The 26,878-nt window shown below is 45.5% G+C and overlaps 2 protein-coding genes across 6 annotated transcripts in view; both read left to right on the forward strand.

The window, feature by feature from the left end:
* Positions 1-16,011, forward strand: part of LOC311361127 (kinesin-like protein KIF1A) — a 34,776-nt gene extending 18,765 nt beyond the window's left edge. For 3 of the 5 annotated variants that reach the window (XM_084481329.1, XM_084481328.1, XM_084481330.1), the window contains 14 exons: positions 2-86; positions 453-558; positions 1,184-1,207; positions 1,398-1,512; positions 3,296-3,429; positions 3,531-3,592; positions 4,551-4,696; positions 7,027-7,281; positions 7,711-7,782; positions 8,410-8,516; positions 9,823-9,942; positions 10,730-10,922; positions 11,962-12,080; positions 12,500-16,011. In XM_084481329.1, coding sequence (XP_084337455.1) covers positions 2-86; positions 453-558; positions 1,184-1,207; positions 1,398-1,512; positions 3,296-3,429; positions 3,531-3,592; positions 4,551-4,696; positions 7,027-7,281; positions 7,711-7,782; positions 8,410-8,516; positions 9,823-9,942; positions 10,730-10,922; positions 11,962-12,080; positions 12,500-12,545 — 1,584 coding nt within the window. In that variant the 3' untranslated portion in view covers positions 12,546-16,011. The remainder of the gene's footprint in view (position 1; positions 87-452; positions 559-1,183; positions 1,208-1,397; positions 1,513-3,295; positions 3,430-3,530; positions 3,593-4,550; positions 4,697-7,026; positions 7,282-7,710; positions 7,783-8,409; positions 8,517-9,822; positions 9,943-10,729; positions 10,923-11,961; positions 12,081-12,499) is intronic. The other 2 variants (XM_084481331.1, XM_084481332.1) reach the window with 1 other exon arrangement.
* Positions 15,924-22,797, forward strand: LOC311361349 (espin-like protein; the record flags this gene model as incomplete). Its single annotated transcript, XM_084481515.1, has 6 exons — positions 15,924-16,016; positions 18,767-18,832; positions 19,398-19,500; positions 19,913-20,031; positions 20,505-20,690; positions 21,178-22,797. The coding sequence occupies 6 exons, from the start codon at positions 15,924-15,926 to the stop codon at positions 22,795-22,797; spliced, it is 2,187 nt and encodes a 728-aa protein (XP_084337641.1).
* Between the last annotated feature and the right edge of the window lie 4,081 nt (positions 22,798-26,878).

Here is a 26,878-nt window from a genome sequence, read left to right on the forward strand (position 1 = left end):
GGGCATTCAAAGGAGGATTACTGTCACCATAGCACACGAAACAGGAAACGATATTGAGTGGAAGGAAGTGAGGGAGCTGGTGGTTGGTGAGTAATCAAATACTTCACGGCTAATTAGTTGTTATCAAGTGCATGATATACATATATTATGCATATAGATACATAGATTCATAGATACATAGATCTACTGAGAAGAGAACTTAAATTGATTCCCCTTCTCCCCATCGGTAATTCAGGTTTTCTTAAAGGTTATTGTAAAGGTTAATATCAAGTTAATATCAAGTTAATATATACTGAATTATCTGTAATGTGTCAAATATAATGGGGGGATATTCACCCTCTGTTTTTTTGTTGGTTCAATATTCTCAGTGGACTCGTTGGGCCATTCATGCAAATACAATTAAATTCCTAACCTTTCCTTGATGACCTCTCCTCAATGTATTTGTCCCTCAGGTCGCATCAGAAACACCCCCGAGGCAGACGAGACCATCATCGACCCCAACATCCTCTCCCTCAACATCCTGTCCTCTGGATACTACTGGCCCAAACACGACGACAAGTATACAAGCAGTTCATTCCATACCTCTGCTTTATGTATTGTACACTATGTATTTATATTTATTAGCTTATCTTTCTTATTTATCGTTTGTGCTTTGTCGTCTCTCATGCACCCAAACCTGATTTATGTTGCTTAATAATAATCTATGCCACATGCTTTGACCGTAAACAGAGTTATGTTTTCACTTTTTCGTAGCACGTTAGAATAACTGCAGCTATGAGGCATTAATAAAGTAGAAGTAAATAATGGATTCAGCATTTATAAAGCATTGTTCGTAAATGATTAGTCAACAATTCATAATCAGTTATAAATGATCCCTTCGAAAAGAAAATGGTTCAAAAGACCATTTATAAATCGTAAACGTTTATAAACCATTATCTAATAATCATATTAATAATTGATCATTATTAAATGAATAGCTCACTTATGAGTCTGCATGTACGAACAATGCTTGATAACTGAGGAATTCCCTATTGAGTACTGCTTCATTAACGTTTCAACGCTGCAGCTAGTCTAAAGTGCCGCCCACCTTTTGGTTGCCTCTAATCGTCTGCTGTTCAGCTTTTATTTCCCTAGACACACCTAACCACTAACCTCCTGTGCTTGTTCCGTACGCTCACGGCAGTGTCTCCTTGGGAGTTGACCATAGGTAGTACGCTGACTGTTTTTCTTTCTCCGTTTTGTCGTTTCATCAGCTTTTTGCAAAAAAAAAAAAAAATAGATATATTTCAAACCATTATTCCCCCTGTAGAAACCGTGGCTCTCACGTGCACGGCGATGAGCTCACTGTTTCTTCCTTCCTTCTCCCCCCCCCACAACTCTCCACCCACCCTGAGCAGGACCTTCTACCGGTTTGAGGCGGCCTGGGACAGCTCCATGCACAACTCTCTGCTTCTGAACCGAGTCACACCCTACGGAGAGAAGATCTACATCACACTCTCAGCTTACCTGGAGGTGAGAGAATGACTTCAGGGGTGTTTCTGTAGTCCAGCAGTCTCTGCTTGACCCAGAGTGTTGGCCTGAGGTCGCCTGCTCTCGCTGTCACTCGCTCTCTTTCTCTCTCTCTCTCTCTCTCTCTTTCTCTCTCTCTCTCTCTCTCTCTCTCTCGCACTCTCGCTCTTGGGGCCCTAGTTAGACGGTCTAAAACGCAGACGTCAAGGCGCAAAGTCAAAGTACTTTGTGGGCGGTTCTACGGCGCTGTTGCTATTATGACGGCAAGATAAATTAGCTTTGCGCCCGGCGCAAAGCTAATTTATCTGAAACCTGTAGGTGTGTTTTGGGCGTAACGTGCAATAAACCAATGAGAGTTCCACCTGCCATCCCCCATCCCGCATTTGACTTGGCGAGTTGATATTTTGACAGCGCGTTTGCAGTCTCCGCTGAGACAGATGCATGACCACATGAAATTCAAACTTCAAATAGCTCAGTTTATGGCCAAATAATAGTCATAATTCACACATGGAATAGCGTTTTCTTCTCCAACTTCAGAAACACTGATTCGTCATGTAAATTGCGGCAAAGACAACTTATACACATATATGATATGCGGACGTGGTCCTCGATGGCCGCAACTGTGGGTCTATTTAATGATATGTGTCAATACATTAACAAACATTGTTTGTTACCAGTATTATATACATTATCGTTATCGACTTGTGTTCATAATATGCATGTGTCCCCCCGTTAATATACATTGCCATGGACTGTATTATGCGTCATGTGTTTAGTTTGCGTGTGTTTAAACAGATGGGTGCGCACACACACGCGCGCCAAGCATCACCCGCATTCATTCATTCTTTTAAACACTCACTCGCGGTAAAACTGTTTTCTCACGATCAAATACTCATCAATCCTAAAAGTAATGGTCTTGTACACGATGTCTGTGTCAAGAACATATGTGTTGCATGTACGGTGTTTGCAGATCCATTGATTTAAAAGTACAACTTACTGCTGTATCAACTGTTCTTTCCCAAATCATTTAACCAACCATTTACCCTAAAACAAGATTCTGTTTTGGAAGCCTGGAATATATTAATGTTATTATTATTATTTTAATGCATGCCATAGCCTACTATACTTCATTCATGTTCATTCATGCAGCCCTATTGAAATACAATCCACACACTATTTCTATGCAGTTTCACACGTATGAATAATCTTTGACATCATAATATTTAAATCAGGTTAATAGTTTTCAGGTTTGTGCTGTGTATAGCCTACGTGTGTGTAAGCGTAGGCTATGTTGTAGTTCCGACCTGCCATGGCAGGTCAAAATAGCAACAACAACTGCGCTATCCGCTATAGACCAGGTATTTTTCGGTCAGTGGTGCAATTGCATTGGCGCATTTTTTTGGTCACTAAAATAGCATCAAGTATCATTTGCGCCGGAACACGCCCCTGCTTTTCGCCGACACGCCTCTCCAGGCACAAGTGTAGTGGCGCCTGGTTGCTGCAGGGGAAAATCAGCTTTGCGCCGGGTGCAAACTAGCAACGACACATGCGTCGGTGTAGAAAGTCAATTGCGCCGGGCGCAAGATAGGGCCCTTGCTCTCTCTCTCTCTCACGCTCTCTCTCTCTTTTTCTCTCTCGCTCTCTCTCTCTGCCTATCTCCATCCTCTTTTTAAAAAGATATTCAAATCCGATGACTCAGACTTCAGCGTGTAATAACATATCAACCGTGTCGCGATATAACCTCACTCAGTCATGTCTTTTGGGTTCTCGGCTCTGTGTTCCCCAGATGGAGAACTGCACGCAGCCGACCGTGATCACCAAGGACTTCTGCATGGTGTTCTACTCCCGCGACGCCAAGCTGCCCGCCTCACGCTCCATCAGGAACCTCTTCAGCACTGGCTGCCTGAGGCCCTCAGAGAGGTGGGCGAGCCCCTCCCGTTCAGCTCTCTCCGTCGTGCAGTGTTGATTCATACGCTCATTCAAACAACCGTTTATATGTCCGTTATCTCTTGTTCCCGTAGCAACCGAGTCACAGGGGTCTACGAGGTCACCCTCTGCCACGTGGCAGACAATGGAAGTCCAGGTCAGACGCTGTCATGTTGCGTTGCATAACATTTGAGTTTGGTGCATGGTGTAACGTTTGATGAAGTAACATGTTGTCACTTCACACATGTTACATTATATCATGTTCCAGTGCATTGCGTTACATTATATTTGAGTACATTACATTGGATGACGTTTGACTATATTATGTTGCATTATATTATGGATCATAGCATTTGAGTACATTGCATTGGATGATGTTGACTATATTATGTTGCATTATATTATGGATCATAGCATTTGAGTACATTGCATTGCGTAATGGTTGATGACATTACATGTTGTCACATTAGACGTTGTCCCATTACAGTGTTACATCATATTATGTTACATTACATTTGAGTACATAGCATTGCGTGACGTTTGACATAACCTTATGCTTCATTACATTCTGTTACATTGAATGATGTAACCTTCGATTTCATTCCATTTGGGACAGGACAGTGTGATCCACACCCACCTGGAAGGTCCAACATATCAATAACATATGGGTGGTTTGATTTTCTACCTGCTCATTCATGGCATGAATCTAAAAACACGATTCATGTACAGTATCTAGATACATGATTCATGTATCTAGATTCATTCATCATGTATCTAGAAAAGTGATTTGTGTATCTAGATACGTGTTTGTGTATCTAGATTCATGCTTTGTGTATCTACTGTAGATTCATTCATCGTATACATGATGAATGAATCATGTATCTAGATACATGAATGAATCATGTATCTAGATACACGATTCATCTAGATTCATCCATAGCACATTCACAGCCTACGCGACGACTAAATCGTGACACCACAAATACAGAAAAACACGAGGCGTCCCATCGACGTCCTTGCATCCCACCACCCAACCTGCTCCTTCGTCCCTCGTCTTCCTCCAGGCTAGAATTCGCTAACGTACCTTTCCCCCGTCGCCCCCGTCCCGCCCGCAGGAATGCAGCGGCGGCGGCGGCGCGTGCTGGACACGTCGGTGGCGTACGTCCGCGGAGAGGAGAACCTGGCCGGCTGGCGGCCGCGCAGCGACAGCCTCATCCTGGACCACCAGTGGGAGCTGGAGAAGCTCAGCCTGCTGCAGGAGGTGCGTTTGTCTTGTTGTGGCTGTGTATGCGTGGGAGTGTGTGTGTGTGTGTGTGTGTGTGTGTTGGAGTGTGTGTTGGAGAGTGTGGGTATGGGTGTGTGTTGGAGTGTTCTGTGTTGGACTGTGTGTGTGTTGGAGTGTGGGTGTTTGTGTGTGTGTGTGGGTCTGTGTGTTGGAGTGTGTGGGTGTGTGTTGGAGGGTGTGTGTGGGGGTGTGTGTGTTGGAGGGTGTGTGTGTGTGTGTGTGTTGGAGTGTGGCAATGGCTGTCTGTTCATTGGAGTGTGTGTGGGTGTGTGTGTTGGAGTGTGTGTGGGTGTGTGTGTTGGAGTGTGTGTGGGTGTGTGTGTAGGAGTGCGTGTGTGGGTGTGTGGGTGTTACCTTACATTCACACTACATGCGTCCGTCGACGGATGACTGGGGGTGTGTCTGACATATGGGGGAGTAGTCTTTGTAGACGCAGACTGCAGCCAATCAAATCACTCCCCACTTAAACCTGTCTTTTTCCTGCTTCTTCCTGCTTGTTGTTGTTATTTCAAAATGGATGGGACAGGGACAGGGACTGGTCAAACAGAATTGGGCGATTGCCCACAGCAAGGATAACTTTCTCCAGGTCTTGTGATGCTTCTTAGTCGGCTGACTGCTGGTTAAACACACTACACCAGGGGTCGGCAACCCTAGGCACGCGTGCCACCACTGGTATGTGGACGCATAATCATTGGCACACTTGCAAAAAAAAAAAAAAAAGTTTTTTTTTTTTGCAGTACAGTGTTCTGAATTGGCATCAATTATTCGTGTTGTGAGTAATAGAGAAGATAATATTTAAAAGATTGTTGCAAGTGGCCTGTATGCATGGCCTTCACATGTTTTTTTGCAAAGCTGTACATGTCTTAAAGATATTGATGTGGATGTTTCCATAATTCTCATATAATGTCTGTTTTTACATTTCTCACAGTGCAAATATGTTTTTGAGTTTCTGAAAGCAGTATTTTAAGATGGGATATATGTAATTATAATTTGTAAGCCCATGTTGCAAATATAACAACAAATAACAACTTTAAAATGTTGATGCATGATTGTGGACTATATGGAAATAATACAATTCCAGGTCTTCTGGAAATGTTTTTGGTCGCTGTGTCATAATTCAGCTTAATATTTAATATATTGTTCCTTAAGGCACACTCATTAACGAGAAAATGTCCAACTGGCACTACATGTTGAAAAGGTTGCTGACCCCTGCACTACACAGTAACCTGGAAGCTCCTGCTGCACCGTTACCATCTTCTTATCTGGAATAGCATTAATCCCTCTCTCTCTCTCGCTCTCGCTCTCACTCTCTCTCTCTCTCTCTTCTCTCTCTCTCTCTCTCTCTCTCTCTCTCTCTCTCTCTCTCTCTCTCTCTCTCTCTCTCTCTCTCGCTTGCTCGCTCCCCGCTTAAAGCCGGCTTTTTCCTGCTTCTTCCTGCTTGTTCCTGTTATTTCAAAATGGATCCCGTAGTCGCAAGCAGAGTGTTGCCCCAGGTCAAACAGAATGATGAATGAATGAATGAATGTGGGTGATTGCCCACAGCAATGATAACTTTCTCCTCCATTCTTAAATCCCCCGCTGCCGGCCGGCTTTTTGACATATCTGTGTGTTTTCCCGGGTTGTATCACAAAGGCGATTTCATTGGACAGATTCCAAGTAGCGGCAGAGTAGTGTATTTGCGTAACCGCGATCTGATTGGCCGACGGATCCGTTGCTGCCCGAAAACTTTAACATTTCTAAACTTTTCATGCAGGCCACGGAGCCGACAGAACGGACTGACCCATAATGTATTTCGAGAGCGCCCCATGCAAAGTCAATGAGATCCGTCGACAGACGCATGTAGTGTGAATGTAGTGTTAGAATGTGTGTGTTTTGGAGTGTGTGCGTGGGTGTGTGGGTTGGAGTGTGTGTGTGTGTTGGAGTGTGGGTATGGGTGTGTGTTGGAGTGTTCTTTGTTGGAGTGTGTGTATGTGTGTGTGTGTTGGAGTGATTGCATTTGTTTTGGAGCAGATCTGTATTAATGATGTTTATTTCTCTTTTTTCTCTTTTTTTTTCTTTCTATTTTACGTCTAAAATGACACATGCTGTCCATGATACCTACGCCGTCCTTTAGAGGGCGGCAAACTCATCAAACCTACAGCATTTGTACAACAATATTTGTCTCTGAATCGCTCACCTGATCTTTCGCATGCTTGTGTGTGTGTGTGTGTGTGTGTGCGTTTGTGAGCGTGTGCGTGTGCGTGTGTTTGCGTGTGCGTGCGTGTGTGTGTCTATGTGTCTATGTGCGTGTGCGTGCGTGTCCTCAGGTGGAGAAGACCAGACACTACCTGCTGCTGAGGGAGAAGCTGGAGGCCACGCTGCAGGCGGGCCAGGAGGCGCTCTACAAGACCAGCGACGCCAGCGAGCTCAGCCCCGCCCCGAGCCCCGTGATGAGCCCCACCGCGGCCGCCCCCCCGGCCCTGCAGAGCCCCGGCCCGCAGAGCCCCGCCCCCTTCAGCCTGGCCCCCCTCAGCCCCGCCCCCCTCAGCCCCAACCAGCGGCAGAGGGAGCTGGCTGCCAAGGTGACTACCCTGGTCCGGTACTACCCTGGTCCGGTACTACCCTGGTCCGGTACTACCCTGGTCCAGTACTACCCTGGTCCAGTACTACCCTGGTCCGGTACTACCCTGGTCCGGTACTACCCTGGTCCGGTACTACCCTGGTCCGGTACTACCCTGGTCCGGTACTATCCTGGTCCGGTACTACCCTGGTCCAGTACTACCCTGGTCCGGTACTACCCTGGTCCAGTACTACCCTGTCCAGCACTTATGTCCTAAGTCCTCTAAGACCTTTAAAACCTCCTCTAGAGTTCTCTAAGACTCTCTGTTTTATTCTTATCATATATTTTTAAATTTTATAGCATAATAATAACATGAATGTATTCTGCTCTGTCTCTCTCTCTCTCTCTCTCCCTCCTCTCTCTGCACCTCTCTCGCCCCTGCGCGCCCCAGTGTCTGCGTCTGCTCATGCACACCTTCAACAGGGAGTACAGCCAGGTGAGCAGCAGTGCCAGTGAGAGCAAGGTGAGCCCCAGCCCCAGCCCCGCCCCGCCCCCTCTAAAAAAAAGGCCTCTTCACCTTCGACCTTTCAACCTGACTTCACTCCACCAACTCCCCCTGTAGCTCCTCCCCTTTGGAGCCCCTCCCCCTAGAGTCCTCCCCTCCTGGCGTTTTATTGATTTAAATATTTATTCCCTCATTGATTTTTCCCTCCTACCCATCAGCTTGCCTGCTTACCCCCCTACCTACCTAATGCTAATGCTGATTTGTAAATGCCACCCATCATTATATGGATAAGGATTCATTTCTTTAACCCACGTGAACCCTCCTCACCCTTATTATCTATTCCCTGGTTCACACCTCCTCCATGAGTGTGTTCCTGCTCACCCCTTCTTTAAGAAAGGCCTCTGCTATCCCTCTGACATGTCCTTTATTAACATGGGGCTCATACAAGTCTTGCCTTCGATGGTATAGAAAATATCACAGTATCACATCCTGTAAATATATACGTGTGTGCCATACTTTATACAAATGATCTCATCTCTCAATGCGTGTGTATTTTTTGTGTTGAATCGTTCGTCCCTTTTTGCTGTGCGTGTGTGTGTGTGTCTGTGCCTGTGTGTGTGTGCCTGTGTGTGTGTGCGTGCTCAGCTGTCTGAGATGTCGGCGTCTCTGATGAGTTCCACTTGCTCGGGCCTGAGCACACTCACCCCGTCCTCCACCTGCCCCTCATTGGTCGAGGGGAACTATGACATCAGGTAAATTGTTTATCCTGACGACGGCACAGGGTCGACTCTCAGCAAACACAACATTGGACTGACGCTCAAGGGTTCCCTACACAATCACCTATTAAAGCTGTCATGCAGAACCGGAGAGTCAATCTCTAAAGAATACGATACGATACGATACAACTTTACTAATCCCCCGTAGGAGAAATTTGTTTGTTGCAATATCCCAGCAGCAGTAGAAAAACACAGGATCAAAATAAATAAAATACAATAAGAATACAAAGTACTGATACAACAAAAGTAGACGCTACGGGAAAATGCTACACAAAATGCTAAAGTAAGGAGAAGACAACAACAAATAGGGCAAACAAAATAGACGGTATAAACAGTATCAATTATAAATTATAAAAAAAAGTGTCAAGTATAAAGTGTAAACTGTTAATTATAAAGTGGCTAAGTTCCAGAAATGCACTGTAAACAAAGATGCAATGTAAACAAAGAGAAAAAGAAAAAAGTGGCCCAGTGATCAAGTACACTCACAAACACACACACACACACACACACACACACACACACACACACACACACACACACACACACACACACACACACATACACACACACACACACACACACACACACACACACACACATACCTATCTGCACGTACATCTCTAAACTCTGTCTAGACGGACAATGGTCAACTTGCTAGTGCTGAGGATGGTCTTTTGTTGTTGTATAATGTTACAGTCTTAACAATTGACTAAGGTTAGGGTACTGTCATAAAGAAAAGAATGCTTTAGCTGCGGATAGAGGATAGAATGAGAGTGAACTAGTTTGAATGTCAATTGTGAATTTTATAGTGTTGTTACTCATAAACTTTAGATTATTCATAATCTAAAGTGTGATGGCAAAAAAACCTGCTCAACTGAGGGTTTGAGCAGAAACTCAGCCAGCATTAATAAATACACTCATCCTGTAGTCGGTGAGAAAACAAGCTAGAACATCCTGTTCAGAACCCAACGTGAAGACTAGAAGAAATGTCTGTAAAGGTTTCAAATCCACATGGTGTACACTCGCCACTGTAGAAATACAATCATTCAAATCCTTTTCTGAAAACTTACAAATAATCGTTGATTGAATAAATCAAATATATATTTTTTTCAGTTTTTAAATTCTGGTCCAGGCTCTGTTTGCCCCCCCGCCCCAGAAGTTATGTAATAACATAGTAGGACTGCTGGATCCAAGATTACTGTTGTTCCAACATTCATATTGTTTCATAGTGTACATGACGTGTGTTTGTTTGTGTGTGTGTGTGTGTGTGTGTGTGGTGCAGACACACTGAGCCAGGTTCAGGGGCCTCTACTCCTGATCTGGACCCGTTCAGCCCGGTGGACAAGAGGAAGGCCCTGCGAGGATGCAGCTTTGTTCCAGACATCCAGGAGATCCGTGTCAGGTACGGGCTGATGGCTCATGTGGTTCCATACAGGACCATGCTATCGTGAAAGCTAAAGAAGATCTGCAAGGCATCTGCCTGCACTTCTCTACTGCCTTCATGATTGAGGACTATGCTTTGTTTGTTCTTGGTGGGCGGCATGTGGCTCAGGAGGAAGGGCGGGATGGCTGGTAACCGGAAGGTTGCTAGTTCGATCCCCGGCTCCCCCTAGCTGAGTGTCAAGGTGTCCTTGAGCAAGGCACCTCACCCTGACTGCCCCCTCGAGTGGTTGACTCCGCCGTCGGTGTGTGAATGTGTGCATGAATGGGTGAATGTTGGGCAATATTGTAAAGCTTTGAGTGGCCACGGGTTTGAAAAGCACAATATAAATGCAGTCCATTCACCATTCACCATTTGGTGTGTTCCACATCCCTTAACTGGTCAGTGGTGCAGTATAGTCACATAGGGCCTGAACACATCAAAGCTCAAGCGTAGAGCGTATTTGCTTTCAGTCCGCCCCCATGTTGATCAATGAGCACCCCCACACCACAGGTGGAGCCGAGGCACATTGCAGAGTGGAGCACACTTTGTCCTGCCGTCTGTTTATTCTGCCTCCGCCTGCTGGTTTTTACGCCCATGTTTTTAGACTGGTCAATTTCAATTGCATAGATGAGTGCTTCGGCGTCACAGTTGCTTTACAGTTGCTTTAACGCCCACCTTTCAACCTACACATTACTTTTACCGTTGCACCGCTTTTCAGTAAATTCACTAAAAACTCTCACAACAATCCCCCCCCCCACCGCCTCAGCCCCATCGTGTCTAAGAAGGGCTACCTCCACTTCCTGGAGCCCCACTCCAATGGCTGGGTGAAGCGCTACGTGGTGGTGCGGCGCCCCTACGTCTACCTGTACCGCAGTGAGAGGGACAGCGTGGAGCGCGCCGTCATCAACCTGTCCTCGGCCCAGGTGGAATACAGCGAGGACAAGCAGACTCTGCTGCGGGTACGTCTCCTCTGATCCTGACACTAACCCTAACACTAACACTAACACTAACACTAACACTAACACTAACACTAACACTCACCCTAACACTAACACTAACACTAACACTAACACTAACACTTACACTAACCCTAGCCCTACGTCTCCTCTGACCCTGACCCTAACACTAACACTAACACTAACACTAACACTAACACTAACACTAACACTTACACTAACACTAACCCTAACCCTAACACTTACACTAACATTAACACTCACACTAACACTATCACTAACCCTAACCCTAACCCTTACACTAACCCTAACACTAACACTAACACTAACCCTAACACTAACACTTACACTTACACTAACCCTAACACTAACACTAACACTAACACTTACACTAAACCTAGCCCTACGTCTCCTCTGACCCTAACACTAACACTAACACTAACACTAACACTAACCCTACAAGCAGACTCTGCTGCGGGTAAGTCTCCTCTCACCATGACCCTAACCCTAACACTAACAATTACACTTACCTAAACACTAAGTTAACACTAACGCTAACCATAACCCTGACCCTACACGCAGATTCTGCTGTGGGTACGTCTCCTTCATCTGAGACCCTGACCCTAACACTAACCACGACCCTGACCCTAACCCTAATCCTGAAAGCCCTTAGCCCTTAAGAAATAGAAAAATAACTCAGAGCTTCCAGATTAATAGGCATTTGTGAATCGGGTCTGGGGATGTCAGGCTAGAGACAACCAGTGTGTACCACCAGTTAATCCTGGCCCCTAGCCTGTTCTTGCGGGAGAAAAGAAAACATGTACATATCTAAATACCCAGCGTGGGTGTTAGTTGTTTATCAGTACTTTATGAACATCCTTACTGTACCGACAGCGCTATATTGTTGTTTCTCTTTCTTCTGACAAACGTACTTCGTAAGGCGCTTTGGATATATGCGTCTGCGCAATGCCCTAAATGTGAACGGAAATGTACTTTGTACGTTTCCCTCCCGCGTGCTGAGAATGTAAACTGTGTTCCGCAGACCCCCAACACGTTTGCGGTGTGCACGGAACACCGCGGGATACTACTGCAGGCCAGCAACGACAAGGAGATGCACGACTGGCTGTATGCCTTTAACCCTCTGCTGGCTGGCACCATCAGGTGAGCTCCCTGAGCGCTGAGATGCCGGGACTGGGAGTTCACCCACTTAACGATGCCCTGGACGCGGCCTTATGGTTGAGCTGATTAGTGGACTCATCCCAAAGGGTTTTCTTCCGACATCACGAGTGCATTCATTTCTTCATAACTTTCCTGTTTGTAAAGTATGTTTAAGAAGTCCTATTTCAAATTCTAAAATGGAGCTGTTATGTTTATATTGAATTAATAAAAATGTAATCATTATGTTTTTATATTAAATAAATACATCATGTTGATAATGTATTTTTTAAAATATATATTGGCAAGATCCTTTATAGAACAGGACGTTGCCTTTGTATTGGAATTGCTGTTTGAGGGGAGTCCCTCTCTCTCCCATCTACAATACCTTATCGTGGTTGTGCCATGTGTTTCTTCCTCTCCAGGTCTAAGCTCTCCAGGAGGAAGGCAGTCCAGTCGGCCATCTTTTGAGCCGGACGAAACTACAACGCAACAACACAACAAAACAAGCTTAATTTACCTTCTGACCACCATGTACATAGATCATATAAACAAACGTATTCATAGCCCGTTCAGATAATGCTCGGTGTAACCCCCCCTCCCCAAACCCCCACCCTGTCATAAACAACTCTCCAGCACACACACCTGAAAAAAAACCAAATCATCCCAAAATGGCCGCCTTTTTTACTCATGTATTAATTGATCTTTTGTTGCTGCCTTAGCGAGCCCTGCACGGTTTGTTCCCCGCTGACCTCGCCCTAACCCTGCCCTGTAGAGACCAGAGGATAGACGCCTCGCACTATTTCCCTGTTCATGACGTTATCTTATACTGGGTACGGAAAATAATTGTAAGTAGCTGCCCTCCCATGTCCACGTCATAAAGTAGTACATGTAGTACATCTATCATTATCTAGTTATTCCCCTGTAGACCCCCCCCCCCCAATCTCTCCTAGCCCCATCCTACCCTCCAGATATTTACTATGTGGTTCATGAAATACCCCTCCGCAAATATTTTATGTACATATAAATCCATCCATGCTAACCAAACTCTGTTGCTCCATGGATATGGTCAGACGAGGAAGAGAGAAATAGCCTGACCCACTTCTTGTGTAGTCTTTATCCCAGACAGGCCCGTGTTCCTCTCTGTGGTTTTAGGGGAGGGAGGGGACAATAGGACACTGAAGCCCTGCTAGACGTGACCTCAGTTTGGAACCGACCCCACAGCTCACTGAGAGCTTTGAGTAGCAGGCTACGGTTGGATATTACACACAGACGTGAGTGTGCACAAGCACACACACACACACACACACACACACACACACACACACACACACATGCACACGCAAACACAGAAACAAACACATAGAAAGAGAGCCTTTGCAATCAATCAGCATTTGAATAGAAGAGAGAAGTAAATAAGTTATTGAGAAAGAGGGCAGGGTCTGATTTATGTTGAGCTATGATGTAAATCTATGTTTTCCCACTGTTTTTTTCTTTCTTTAATTTAAGAAAGTGGTTGTGGTGGCTATACACAAAGCAATTCATCTACTGTGATGGGTGCCCCTTGGACTTGTTTTGTTTTTCTCCTCTTTTGGAGTCTGTTTACGTTTTATGCACTGTAATGTATTAATGGCGGGGGTCTTGGACCCATTTACTTTGTCTTTTTTGCATGGCACTTTATTCTATTGAGTTAATGTCTCTTATCATTTACTCGGTTGTTTCCTTAAACCAAAGCACTGCAATCCTTCATTTAATGTTTGAGATCAGATGAGCATATGAACCCATGTTGTCCACTATGAGGAGGAGCATGTATAATAATAATAATAATAATAATAATAATAATGTATTGATGTCTGCAAAGATACCAGATGAAGGTTCCAAATTAAATCCCCATTAGGGGTTACGTTCAGAAAGAGGCTACACTTGGGTCCACCAAAGGCTAAAAGGTAACGGAGGCTAATAGACAAACAAACAGGGGGATCTGCCAGGGACCTACAATGTGTTCAGAAGCAGAGAGCTGAATTAACAGCACATTCTCTGCACCACACAGTGCCTCCCTTTCTCCACCTACCTTATGTCTTTCATTTTGCACACACGTGTCCCAAACGCAAACGGCTGGACCTTGAAATCCCGTTTCAATCCAGAGACATTTATCATTTACCAGAACAAGTGATGTTTACCTGTTCACGATCTGAGTCGGTGTGCTGGCGAGGAGACGTTTTACCCGAGATGCTTTAGAGTAGTTTGGTATGGCCTGTAACCACAGCTACAGTTGCTGTTATTATCATGTTGTATAACTTGTGCACTTAACCCTTCCCCTGACTTTTGCTTTTGTACTGTAGTGACTAGATGTTTTTGGACGCCTGGTGCTTGTCTCCTCAACAACCATACAGTATCACTAGCTTGGTGTGAGCAGTTCCATGGCCAGGAATCAATCATTAGGGTTTTTATTAGGATGTCTACCGGTGTATTCTGAATGTTAATTATGCTTAAAAATGAATATATTAAGCAAACCCTTATCACAAAGATCAAAAATACTATAGATTTAAAAATACTAGATTGAAATGGTATCACAATGCCGTGGTGTGTTTGAGCGGTCTGGGTCTGGGTCAGAGAGGCATGCCTCAGGCCAGCCAACCTGTTGGTGTATCCAAACCTAACGGACAATGTGCAATTTAGACTACTGTTGAAATTAGAATACTCTACCAAGCCTTAACCCAAACTAATTCCCAATTCTTCACAATTAAAAGGGCGGATGTGAGTTGCATTTGATCTCCAATGATGTCTTGGGTCATCTTAGTTTACTAAACCTTTATAATGTGGTTTATTACTCTTGATATGTTAGATGTAATACATAACATCTTAATATCTTAAGACCTTTGGAACAGATGATATGTACTAGACCTTCATTATGAAGGATGTGTTGCACTTTTGTTTGGCGTGTGTTAAACATGCAGTAATTCTACTGAAACATTTCCACTGACATTATTCCCCAGATGTTGTTAAAATTGTAGCGCTGTTACTAGCAACAGAAATCATCAGAATCATTATCACTTTATATCTCACCTGAGCTCCATCTTACACTCAAAACAAACACTTTATTTGAAGTCCTTTTAAAGTCCATCACTTGTGGAAACTCGAAAGCAAGCGAGAGCAGTGGCTCTTTAAAGCGGTTTATTTGTGCACAGCGGTCTATATTTGTCTAGCGATAGATGACTTGATGCTTTTTGTGTTTGAAAGGCCTATGAAAAAGAAACGAATGAACGACCATTGTGGATCCAAGCATGCGGGTCTGATTCTCTTGCTACACCCCCTTTGGCCTCTGTCCCTCTCCCCTTCCCCTTACTGTCCCTCCTCCATTCGCTTGGGTACCTTTTGCTTAATTCTTGCTAGTGACGCAATCAACCCAACCTGCTCCACTCCCCGGTGCATCCCATAACTCCCAAGTGCTGCTTGTAAAATCTGCTCTCTCCACCAATACCTTGTGATGATGACTAACTGGAAAATCCTTCTTCTTGGCTTTGTCTTGCATATGAAACCAAAACTGCTGTGTCTGGTCCTATCACACACACACACACACTCGCACACAAATGCACACACACACACACACACACACACACACACACACACACACACACACACACACACACACACACACACACACACAGATGCTATAATTAACTCTCTCTCTACTGTATCTCCATCTCTCACTCTCTTTCTATCTCCCCATTGATACCCATGATGAGTAAGAAACCAGCCTGTTTATTGTGTCACATGTCCTCGCAGTGCTGGATTGCTGAGCTCGAGTCGGACGTTGCACGTTTTCAGGGTTGGTTGCAGAGGGGATGGATGTCTGAGGTTCTGGTGGGAGTGGCAGGCCAGTGGGGCCCTCGGCCCCAAGGACGGGATACTGTATACCAGAGGATCTGGTGGGATAGGGAGGTCAGAGGGGCCCTCGACCCCAGGGACAGAGGAGATGGAGGGGGAGGGATCCTTAGTCTCTGTGCTCATGTTTATGTGTGAATGTTCAGGAGTTCTCTGCTGGTGTCTTATTCTCATGTTTGTGGACCAGTAATACAAAAATAAATTGTTGAAAAAAAAAAGTTTAATCAAGCGAAATAAATGTGTTCAAAAACTTGCAGCATTTCCATGTTGTGTGTGTTTAGTTTTTCTGATCTCTTGATTACTTGTCATCTAACGCCCTGTCTGTAAGGACACATTTCCTTATTTTCTTTAATTCACACACAACCTGACTCACGATAGATGTATTGGCACATCATTTAAATACCTTATGCTCTTTATCATAGCCAATTCAGCCCGTTGCAGTTGTGAAGTCTTCCATTATTAATGACACACTCACGATGTGCTAAGCTCCAGCTCCTCCAAGGGGACTAATCCCCTCCGAGTAGACGTAATCACCAGGTACCGTGGCAGGACAAAGCTGTAGGACTAACCACCAGCCACTTTGCGCAGGACGGATTGGGTTACGGCAGACAAGACATGCCAAGGGTTATGGTTTTGTGTTTGTTAGGATAGGAGAAGTGTATTAGAACATGGGTTTAACCAAATCAAAATGTGTTCTATGTGTTTATGCTGCCCTTGACATGAATGAACGTGATATTACATTTTGTGGTTTTAAAAATATTTAATTCAAGTTTTAAATCTTAAAATACAATCTAACATGATACAAATTCAGTCTTTTGTGTATTCTAAAACCACATTTCTATTGAATACACTTTTGATGACCAAATTAGCATTATATCAAAGAATAGATATTTATACATAGTGGATACATTCTCTCTCTCTCTCTCTCTCTCTCTCTCTCTCTCTCTCTCTCTCTCTCTCTCTCTCTTCTTCTGACACCAATCATATCACCCATTCCCTGCCCTAGTATTTCTGCCAGTTGTTTCTAATGTATACAATCAGTTGTGTATTTTGTCACCCTATCCTGGGTGTTTAATTATGCACACTCAGAAGGCCCCCCATCCAGGGTTTACATACTGCTGGGGCTGCTCCTTGGCTTTGGTGGGGGTTTAATTGATAGCAGCCTGCGCATGGAGAGGTCCACAACAACCGCTCTGTCCTGCCCGTGTTTCTGCACACCTTGTCTTTGAGCCTGCAGGCTAGCTGTTTAAACTACCATCCAACAACTGTAAGTACCATAGGCATGCATTCCTACAAATAACTCCCATTGATAACCCACTTTGTTTCAAATGTATTATTTGCTTTTGTAAGAATGTTTTAGAGGGAAATGACATTCTAATGAGGGAACTAATGAAGTAACTTATTTTATTTATGCTCTGTTAATACTCAAAGTATAATGTCAACACTAATGTTGTCATGCTTATAAAAATGATACTATTATTCCTTAAATGAATATATGAGGATGGTCAAGCATGGGCAAAAAGAATAATAACGTGGAACCAATTCATGATGTAATATATATAATATTACATCATATAATATATATAATATCAATTCACTGGGATATCTAATTCTTCACCTTATGTGTCAACATAAATTCCAATAAACTGGAATAAACTGCTTTAGTAAATAAAGTAAGATAGACAGTTAAAATACTGTCTTTTTACTGTCTTATACAGTTATAAAATGGTGTCCAACTTTGTTCATTAAATTCATTAATGCCCGGCCTGTATCTTTGGCAGCACTGTTATTTTGGCAGAACATAACGGGTCTAGAGTGTATTTGGTAATCAAGGCATGGTAATTAAGACGATGTGACACCTGTGTGGAGCTGATTGCGAGTGGCCGGGCGGATTAAAAGGGAATCGCGTGGAGGGTGATGGTTATCGGAAGCAGCAGATCATGTCACGCTGAACTTCCACACACTACAGGGGGGGTACGATACAGTCAATGACCCGTCTCCTGTTTCAACTGTCTGTGCTGCACGCCAGGCACAGTGGCACACAGGATCTGTACATTAACACGGCTTCAACCATGTGTGCCTTCGCTCTGGGGTTGTGTGTGTGTGTGTGTGTGTGTGTGGGGGTGTGTGTGTGTGTGTGTGTGCGTGTGTGTGTGTGTGTGTGTGTGTGTGTGTGTGTGTGTGTGTGTGCGGGGGTGTGTGGGGGGTGTGTGGGGGGTGTGTCTTTGTGTATCTGTGTGTTTGTGTGTGTGTGTGTGTGTGCGGGGGTGTGTGCGGGGGTGTGTGGGGGGGGTGTGGGGGGTGTGTGTGTGTGTGTGCGGGGGTGTGTGGGGGGTGTGTTTGTGTGTGTGCGGGTGTGTGTGTGTGCAGGGGTGTGTGTGTGTGTGTATGTGTGTGTGTGTGTGTGTGTGTGTGGGGGGGGGGGGGTTGTATTAGACATTAAAGAGATTACTTTCAGGCCTCTGAAACAGAGGACTGTGTCCTGTTTCCATCTGGATAAGTCTGTCGACCGTTGAACGGTTGTTGGACAGTTTGGTCTAATCTACCCTGTTATGTCATTGTTTTTGCTTTTGGATCATGCTTTTATACCAGGGTACTAACAATGATGCAACGTTACAATATGACAAATTGGATATTGCATGCTATTCAGCACTTGTGTATGATTTGTGTATTTGTGTATGACACATTTCACAGATGAACAAAACAATTGTACTCAACTAAAGCTTCACTGGTAAAGTCATGGTGAAATGATGAACAATGTATACCTCCCTGTTGTGTTGCTTTATTGTGGTATGTTCCCTCCCCAGACACTGGTGGAACTTGAGAAAGCAGAGTGTTTCTCCTGCCCCCCGTGCGGCATGGAGAACAGCAAGGTGAGTGACGAAGGAGCGGGCCTACTGTACTGTGCACTGAACCTCTGGGAAGGCAGCATAATGTACCCACTGTTCACCCACTGCACCCAAAGACTCAATAAAACATCAAATGAAGCTTGATTAGGATGAGTTGCATGTCCCATTTCCAGCAATTCATTTCAAGGAATTCATTATTTTTTAATTTGTCCATCACCAGTCCCCAGAAAGTACAAGCTGGATTTTTCTGTATTTCCTCACCATCACTGCGGTGTGTGTTTCTGTCTGTGGGTGGGTGGGTGCTCTTGTGTGCCTGCATGCGTGTGCTTGTGTGTGCTTGTGCGTGTGTGTGCATGTTTTCGTGTGTGTGTTTGAGTGATTGTATGTGTGTGTGAGTGTGTGTGCATGGGCATGTGTGTGCTCGTGCTTGTGTGTGGCCATATTTGCGTGCGCGGGCGGGCGTGTGTGTGAGTGAGTGTATGTGTGTGTAAGCATGTTTGCGTCTGAGTGAATGTGTCAATGTGTGTGTGTGTGTGTGTGTGTGTGTGTGTGTGTGTACACGTGCATGTGTGTTTGTGTGTGTGTCCAGCAGCCAGTGAAAGAGGTGTCCCCGGTCCCTCGCCAGCCCCCTGTATCCCTGGCCACCAAACACGCCTCGGGTACGATGCAGCAGGTGCAAGTTGCCTCCTCGGGTGAGTCAGCCCTGCTCCTGATTGGTTAAATATTGTCCTGGTGATGTCATAATTCAAGGACCAATGACAAATGTCTCCTTTGTATTTACATTAAGGGCATTTTGCAGACGCTTTTACCCAAATCGACTTACAATAAGTACATTTGTCAGAAGAAAGAGAAACAACAATATATCGCTGTTGGTACAGTACATATATTCATAGAAACAAGTGCCAAGCACTAACAATTAGTTAGGTTAACCCATTTTTAGGTTAACCTATTTTATAAGTACTATTTTTAAGTGCCTCTCATGTCTATTAAAACCATCTCAAATGACACACATTTCAGATTGTGTGGCAGGGCACGTCCTGTGACGATAAACAGAAGTACATGAATTCATGGTCTGAATATGAACGCACAGCGTTTTCCTTCCAGTGGTGGGGTCGTTCAACCTTCTGAGGCCGCCCGACCAGGACTACACCCTGTCGTCTCAGATGAAGGCCATGCGCTCCATGAAGCACGCTGGCTTCACCGCCGTGTTCACGGGACAAACGGTGAACCAGCTGTCACGTCCATATGGGGCTGGCAAGATCTGCATGGAGATGCACAACACGTTCATAGAAATAGAAGAAACCGCTTTCAGTCATTTTTGGTTGTTCATGCACGTAAGGGGGTTCCCGTGTGGGCTGGATGGAATGACGTATTGCGTGTTGTTGTCGGATGTCCAAACCCTGTATGGGGCTTGTACATCGTGACGTCACATCGCAATAAACACATTTATTTCGTACGTACAGTAGCATAGGACTGTTATTGATAGTAATGGTGATTTTGGTCATTGTTTAAGAATGAACCGTGACGTTATTTGTCGTTGAGACATTGACATTGTTAAAACTGCCACAGCGTTTCTCACGCGAGTCAAGTTCAGATTAGGCTACTGTATTTTAACTTTTTGGGGGGAATTATATAACAACAACTCCCATGATGCATTGTAATGTACAAGCCCTGTTCCCTGCTGAAACCCTGACAGAAGCCGGACGCTGAGGAAGAGCTGTGGCAGGGGGAGGTGCCCATCGCGGAGGTCATCCTCGCCGACATCGACTCCCTGGTGCCCACCCACGATGAGGCGGGGCTGCCCATCGCGGAGTGGAAGAGGCAGGTGATGGTGAGGCAGCTGCAGGTGCGACTGGGCGATGAAGAGGAGCAGAGGAGGGAGGTGAAGGTATGTTGTGACTAGTATCCACACACGGAAGGTGTGGCTTGGCGCCATTGTGGGACAGATTTTGCCTTGTAATGCTACTTCTGTTCCCTAAAATAAATAATAAAAAAGACCTGTTAACAGAAGGGATGTGGAGATGGATTAACGTCCTTGACAATAACATAATAATAACAATAACTGTGCATGTGACCAGTCCTAGTTGTTGAATTGCCAAAGGCGAGTCAATTTGTCAGTTATGTTGTCCTTGTTTGCACAAATAAAGACACACTGACCATGTTCCACCTCAGACACAGTGCTGTTTCAGAGTTACAATGACTCAGCAAACAATACTATATAGTATAGTAAGAAGATGCATGTTACACAGTCTATTTACAGGATGGAAGTTCGTTTCTGAGCTTTTCTCCATGACAGTTAATGTGTCATATTCACATCTTGACAATAACACAAACTGCATGTGTGCTGATTGACCAACCCTGTCTCCCAGGCCATCGCCGACAGGCCTGTAGCAGTGGATGGCTGGAAATACTCCCAGACCCACAATGCCATCCTGGGGCCCTTTGGGGAGCTGTTGTCCGAGGAGGACCTGGAGTACCTCCAGACGCAGATCGAGAAGGTGTCCGTCCAGAAGCGCTGCCAGGCCTTCGAGCTGGAGCTCACCAGACTCACCGAGGAGCTGCGGACCGTGCTGCCCGATCCTCTGGTCAACGTCACCCTCAACAAGGAGGCGCTGAAGGAACAGATGGACCCGGACGGACGCCTCCCGCTGCCGGCATGGTGCGCCCGCGTGGCTGAAATCGTCAGGAACATGTCGCAGCTCCTGTCCCATCTGACCGGCGTCCGGGAGGGCGGGGAGAAGAGTGCGGCTGAGGGGACGATGGAAGGGGCACGAGACGGTTCGGCCGGTCCGGAGCTCGGCCGGGACGCCGGGCGGCAGGGCGTAACGGGAGCCCCCGTACCTGCGGAGGCTTCCGCCGGCTGCAGGATACCACACGTCGGGATGGCGTCAGCCTTCAGCCATCGCCTGGAGGCCCATGGCCAGAGCCGAGCGCAGAGGGAGAGGGAGAGGGCGGAGCGGGAGATCCAGCAGTCTGGGGTGTCGGTTCGAGACCTGCGGTCGAACTTCGAGGGCAAGCTCGGAGGGATCTATCCCTTCGCCGGGTTTGTCGCTGACGCGAGCAAACAGGGCGACCGGGGAGGCCAAGGGGGGGATGAAGCAAGACAGAAGACGCTGTCTGGATTGAACAGCCTACACAACAACAACAACAACGTAGAGCACACAGTGAGGCCCTCCGTCAGTGAGCACAGCGTGGTCACGCCCGTCGTGGAGACCGTCAGCTTGAGGAAAGAGCGGATTGTCGTGCTGTTCCTCAGCCACTGGAAGAAATCGGCGTACGCCATCACAGTGAGAGCAGCCAGGCGTAGACAGGAGCAGGGGCCAGAAGGTGACGGGGTCCAGGAGCCCGGGGCCGGCCAGAGAACCACCATGTCACAGTTCTGCTGCCAAACAACCGCCGTGGACAAGATGCTGCATTCCTGGAGGAACGTCCGAGCGGAGAGGCCCGGGAAGGCCGCGGCTTCCTCGGCTTCCTGCCGGACCACGTACTCCCCCGAGCAGTTCCTGAGGGCGTCAGACGGCGTGGTGGCGGCGACCCACGACGACCTGACCCTGGAGCTCTTCATGCTGGGCTACTTCCGCATACTGGAGCAGGAGCTGGCGCCCGAGGAGAGGAAGATGAGGCACCTGCTGTGCTTCGAGGTGTTTGACCACGTGGGCCAATTCCCCTGGGAGACGGTGCGGGACTTCCACAAGGCCGTGGTGCGGGACGTGCAGGCCGGGCGGCGGCGCTGGGGCGACGGCTTCGAGGACGCCAAGGCGCGCTTCTTCGGCCAACCCGCGGCCCGCGGAGGTCCCGGGGTCTGCGGAGACCACCTCGTACCCCGGGGGGCCGCCGCCGCCGCCGCCGCCTACACGGAGACGGCGGACCAGCGTAGCAGTGAGGCAGACTTCTCCCGTTTCAGCAACGGAGACATTTGTAACTACATTGACCGCAGCTTCGCCTTCTGGAAGGAGAAGGAAGCGGAGCTTTTTGATTTCGCCCCGTAGTACGCAGTCACCCACACTGGTTTTACTTATGGAAGTGATGATATATAGTTAAGGGATTAATGGTTGTGTTGAGTTTTAGGTGCAGAGTATGTAATATGCTTTAAAACGAAAAACTGATTAAAATCATTTAAATCCATAAGTGTCCATTATATTGCCATAGTTGTGTGTTGTTGTATGTCCTTTTATGGTTAAGCTTTCGTAGGGAGGATATGGTTTCGATTTATCTAGTTTTGTTTGAGGTTCTATGTGTGCTGGAGGTGACTGTCATCATCAATGGCCCTGTGACAGCGCTGAGATCATCACACATCCTCACCATGCCAAAACAAGCAGAATTACACCGCCACCGGCACTCAATGTCTATGCAAACACACTCAAACCCACCCCCCCCCCCCTCCACACACACACACACACACACACACACACACACACACACACACACACACACACACACACACACACACACACACACACACACACACACAGCCATCTGACGTTCTGATTCATGTGGAGCCAACATGCCTCAGAATGGGCTGATGGGGACTGGGTTTCCCAGCATCAAGGTTATGAGGAACAAAGCATTTTAAATGAAAGCAGTTCAAATCACATTTTTAGCAGGCGTTTTTTCGCCATGGTAAAAACCTTGTTTATACTTACACAATGTATTTCTATACTATGCATCCAAGCATGAATGATCATTTCTGCTCAGTGATCCAGTTCATGACAGTAATTACAATTTATCAAGTCAATCACTAATGCAGTATTGCGGTATTATGTATCAATGTGAAAATAGACAGCAGTCCTAGCCAAAGGCGAGTCGGTTTGTCCTTTACAGTATGTTGTCCTTGTTTGCACAATGACAACCTGACCCCGTTCAACCTCAGACACGCTGCTGTTTCAGAGTTACAATGCAAACAATACGTAAGAAGATGCACGTTTCTGTGCTTTTCTCCATGACAGGTCATGTGTGTTTTGTCACGCACACGCACGCACGCACGCACGCACGCACACACACACACACACACACACACACACACACACACACACACACACACACACACACACACACACACACACACACACACACACACACACACACACACACACACACACACACACACACACAAGCAGAGTGTTATGTTTTGTGCTTATTCCTGCTGATGACCGCCGAGTGGAAACACGTAGTCTACCTCAGGAGCTGAATCACCACTTTTGTAGCAGCTTTACGACTTTACTAGAACACCATTGGCTTCATCATCTTCATACAAGATGTGGAGTACATTGCCACCTAGAGGACTCTTTCAGCGTTACAAGACAATACCCGAACAAAACAATAGTCCACACGAAAACAATAATTTAAGATGGTACTGTCTCTCTTCCGGTGCTTTAGCTCACTCAGATCAGCCTCTTGTGTGTGAGCTGCTCTGGAAGCCGGGTCCACATGACAGTGCTTGTGGGAGGGGGCGGTATGTGAATGTCTTCTGCTGCTGCATGTCAAAACGTTCTTCACTTCTTGGCTGTGACGTACTTCATCACGACTGAAGGTAATTAGCTCCTTAAACATCAGTGAATCAACGACTCTTAAATAAGAAAGCTTTTGGATTAATTAAATTTAATTATGAAATTATCATTATTTTGCATTACATCATCATTACATCATACATCACGTACTTTATGAAAGATATTATGATATATGATCATTGTTATTGCATTAATGGGTCTATATTTTGCACTCTAGATGAATCATCATCAGAATCATATATCATTATATATTAATCATATATTAATACAAACATTTAGAATGAGATAAGGTTCTAATGACGTGTATACATATCATGTTCTCTAGATGGCGGTGAGCTCTGTGTGACAATATACATACATGAATATATGTATGTATGTATGTATGTAATAATGTATGTATGTATGTATGTAACTATGTATGTATGTATGTAACTATGTATGTATGTATGTATGTATGTATGTATGTATGTATGTATGTATGTATGTATGTATGTATGTATGTAGGGTTAACCCTAGCTCTGCTCCCCTGTCCTCCTCACAGGCAGGGTGAAGATGACCCTCTCCATCCCCCACTGGGCGGGGCGTGGTGGATCAGTATACTGATCACCTCTGTTGGCTGGCTTTGGCATCGATCCCTCCCCTTCTCCTCCCAACACAAGGTTCAGATCTTATCCCTGCTGCATCAGGGGACCGATTTGGCATTAGATACATTGGTTCTTTGGGGTTAAATTGGGAGTGAGATAGAGAACTGGTCTTTGTAACACGCAGCTTACATAGATATGTGTGTATTTTTACCCGTATTTGTATTTTTGTTCTCATTCCTACATTTCGATGTGTAGTGATGACGATTGGCTGAGACTATGGACTTGCTGTCATTTGCTGCAAGTCACAAGGTGGCACTGTGTACCCACATATAAACCAGTAAGATGTTGAGGTAAACAGCTGAGTTTGATATGTGAATATGCATTCTTATATATAAACACACACACACACACACACACACACACACACACACACACACACACACACACACACACACACACACACACACACACACACACACTTTATAATCAAAATCTGATACCTTTACTCAAAAAGCAACAATAAAAAACTATCTACTCAAAAAACAACATACATGTACTGGATCGACCTTAAACTTAACTTAAACATATACTGTTGTTTTTAAAGTAAAGGTACGGTCCTGTTTGACCATATGAATCATGGTTGAGCTATGCTACACTTGGATCCCTAAATCTGCTTGTGACCTGACCGCCTTGTCTTCCACCCAGAGGCCTCAGCTGCTCTACATCGTCCACTAGGCTCTTGGCTGGAGGGGTGTTCGTCAGGTTTTCATAGAAACCCCTTTCAGTGAACCCCCCCTGGGTTTGTTTTGGTGCTCTCTGCCTCTGTGAGGTACTCTGTGTTCCACACTTCTTCATGGGCAGCCCCTAACAGAGGCCTCAAGGGGTCCATGGTGACAACACAATGATGCAAGTCAAACCACTCAGCTTTACAAGTGTGTGTGAGAGTGTGTGTGTGTGTGTGTGTGTGTGAGTGGGTGTGTGTGTGTGTCTGTGCATGTGTGTGTGCCTGCGTGTGTGTGGTTGTGTGTCTGTGTGCGTGCGTGCGTGTGTGTGTGTGTGCGTGCGCCTTTGTGTTTGTGTGTGTGTATGAGTGTGTGATACAGCCACAACCACTCTGTGCTAGGCCACAACAAAAAGCATACGCATGTGGATGTGAGGGTATAAACTGATATGATGGATGGGGGTGCATGTGTGGGTCCAGTATCAACTGTGTTCAAAGTGTAAGGTCAACAAAAGGTAACGCTTCTACAGAAAGCATTAAGGCCCCAAAGGCCTGGTAGTGGAAGAAGGGTTTGCTATTATTATTATTATTATTATTATTATTATTATTAATGTTTATTTAATGTGGACATAGCAGTCCACAACATCTTACTGGCTTTTGAAAAGATAGAACAATTCAAATAGAAAGAAAGTAAAGAGAAGAACCAAACAAACAAACAAAAAATAAAATGCATTGTTACATGTTAATTACATACTCTACAGAGCAAAGGCATCATGATCAAGCAATCAACCTGTTAAGAACTATTTATGTGAGCACTGCTGTTTAGATTTTAGCCATTGTTTGAGTCCTTTGTTAAAAGCAATACTAGAGTTGGTCTCTAATTTTAGATTAGTGGGTAGAGAGTTCCACATTTTCTCTCTACCACATGGAGAGTGTATCGGAGAAACAGCGGCCTCGGGGAAAGGGAACCGCCCATTTATCACCCCTCCTCCATCTCCATAATCCACACCAATCTCCATAATCACTCATGTAGGGAAATTGTAAAACAGTGTGTGTGTGTGTGTGTGTGTGTGTCCGTCAGCTATTGACACTTGCTTCCTTTCAGTTTATCCCAATGCCAGAGTGGATGTGACATATCTGTGCGAGAGCTTCTCTGCCCCATTGTGGCACCAACCCCTTCTCAGGCTCAATAATTGATGGCCCCTGAACTTCTTGCCTACGTCACGTCTCTTTATATAGAGTGCCCTCCATGCCCCGC

This window comes from Micromesistius poutassou (assembly GCF_964030765.1).
Source record: "Micromesistius poutassou genome assembly, chromosome: 16".
NCBI lineage: Eukaryota > Metazoa > Chordata > Actinopteri > Gadiformes > Gadidae > Micromesistius > Micromesistius poutassou.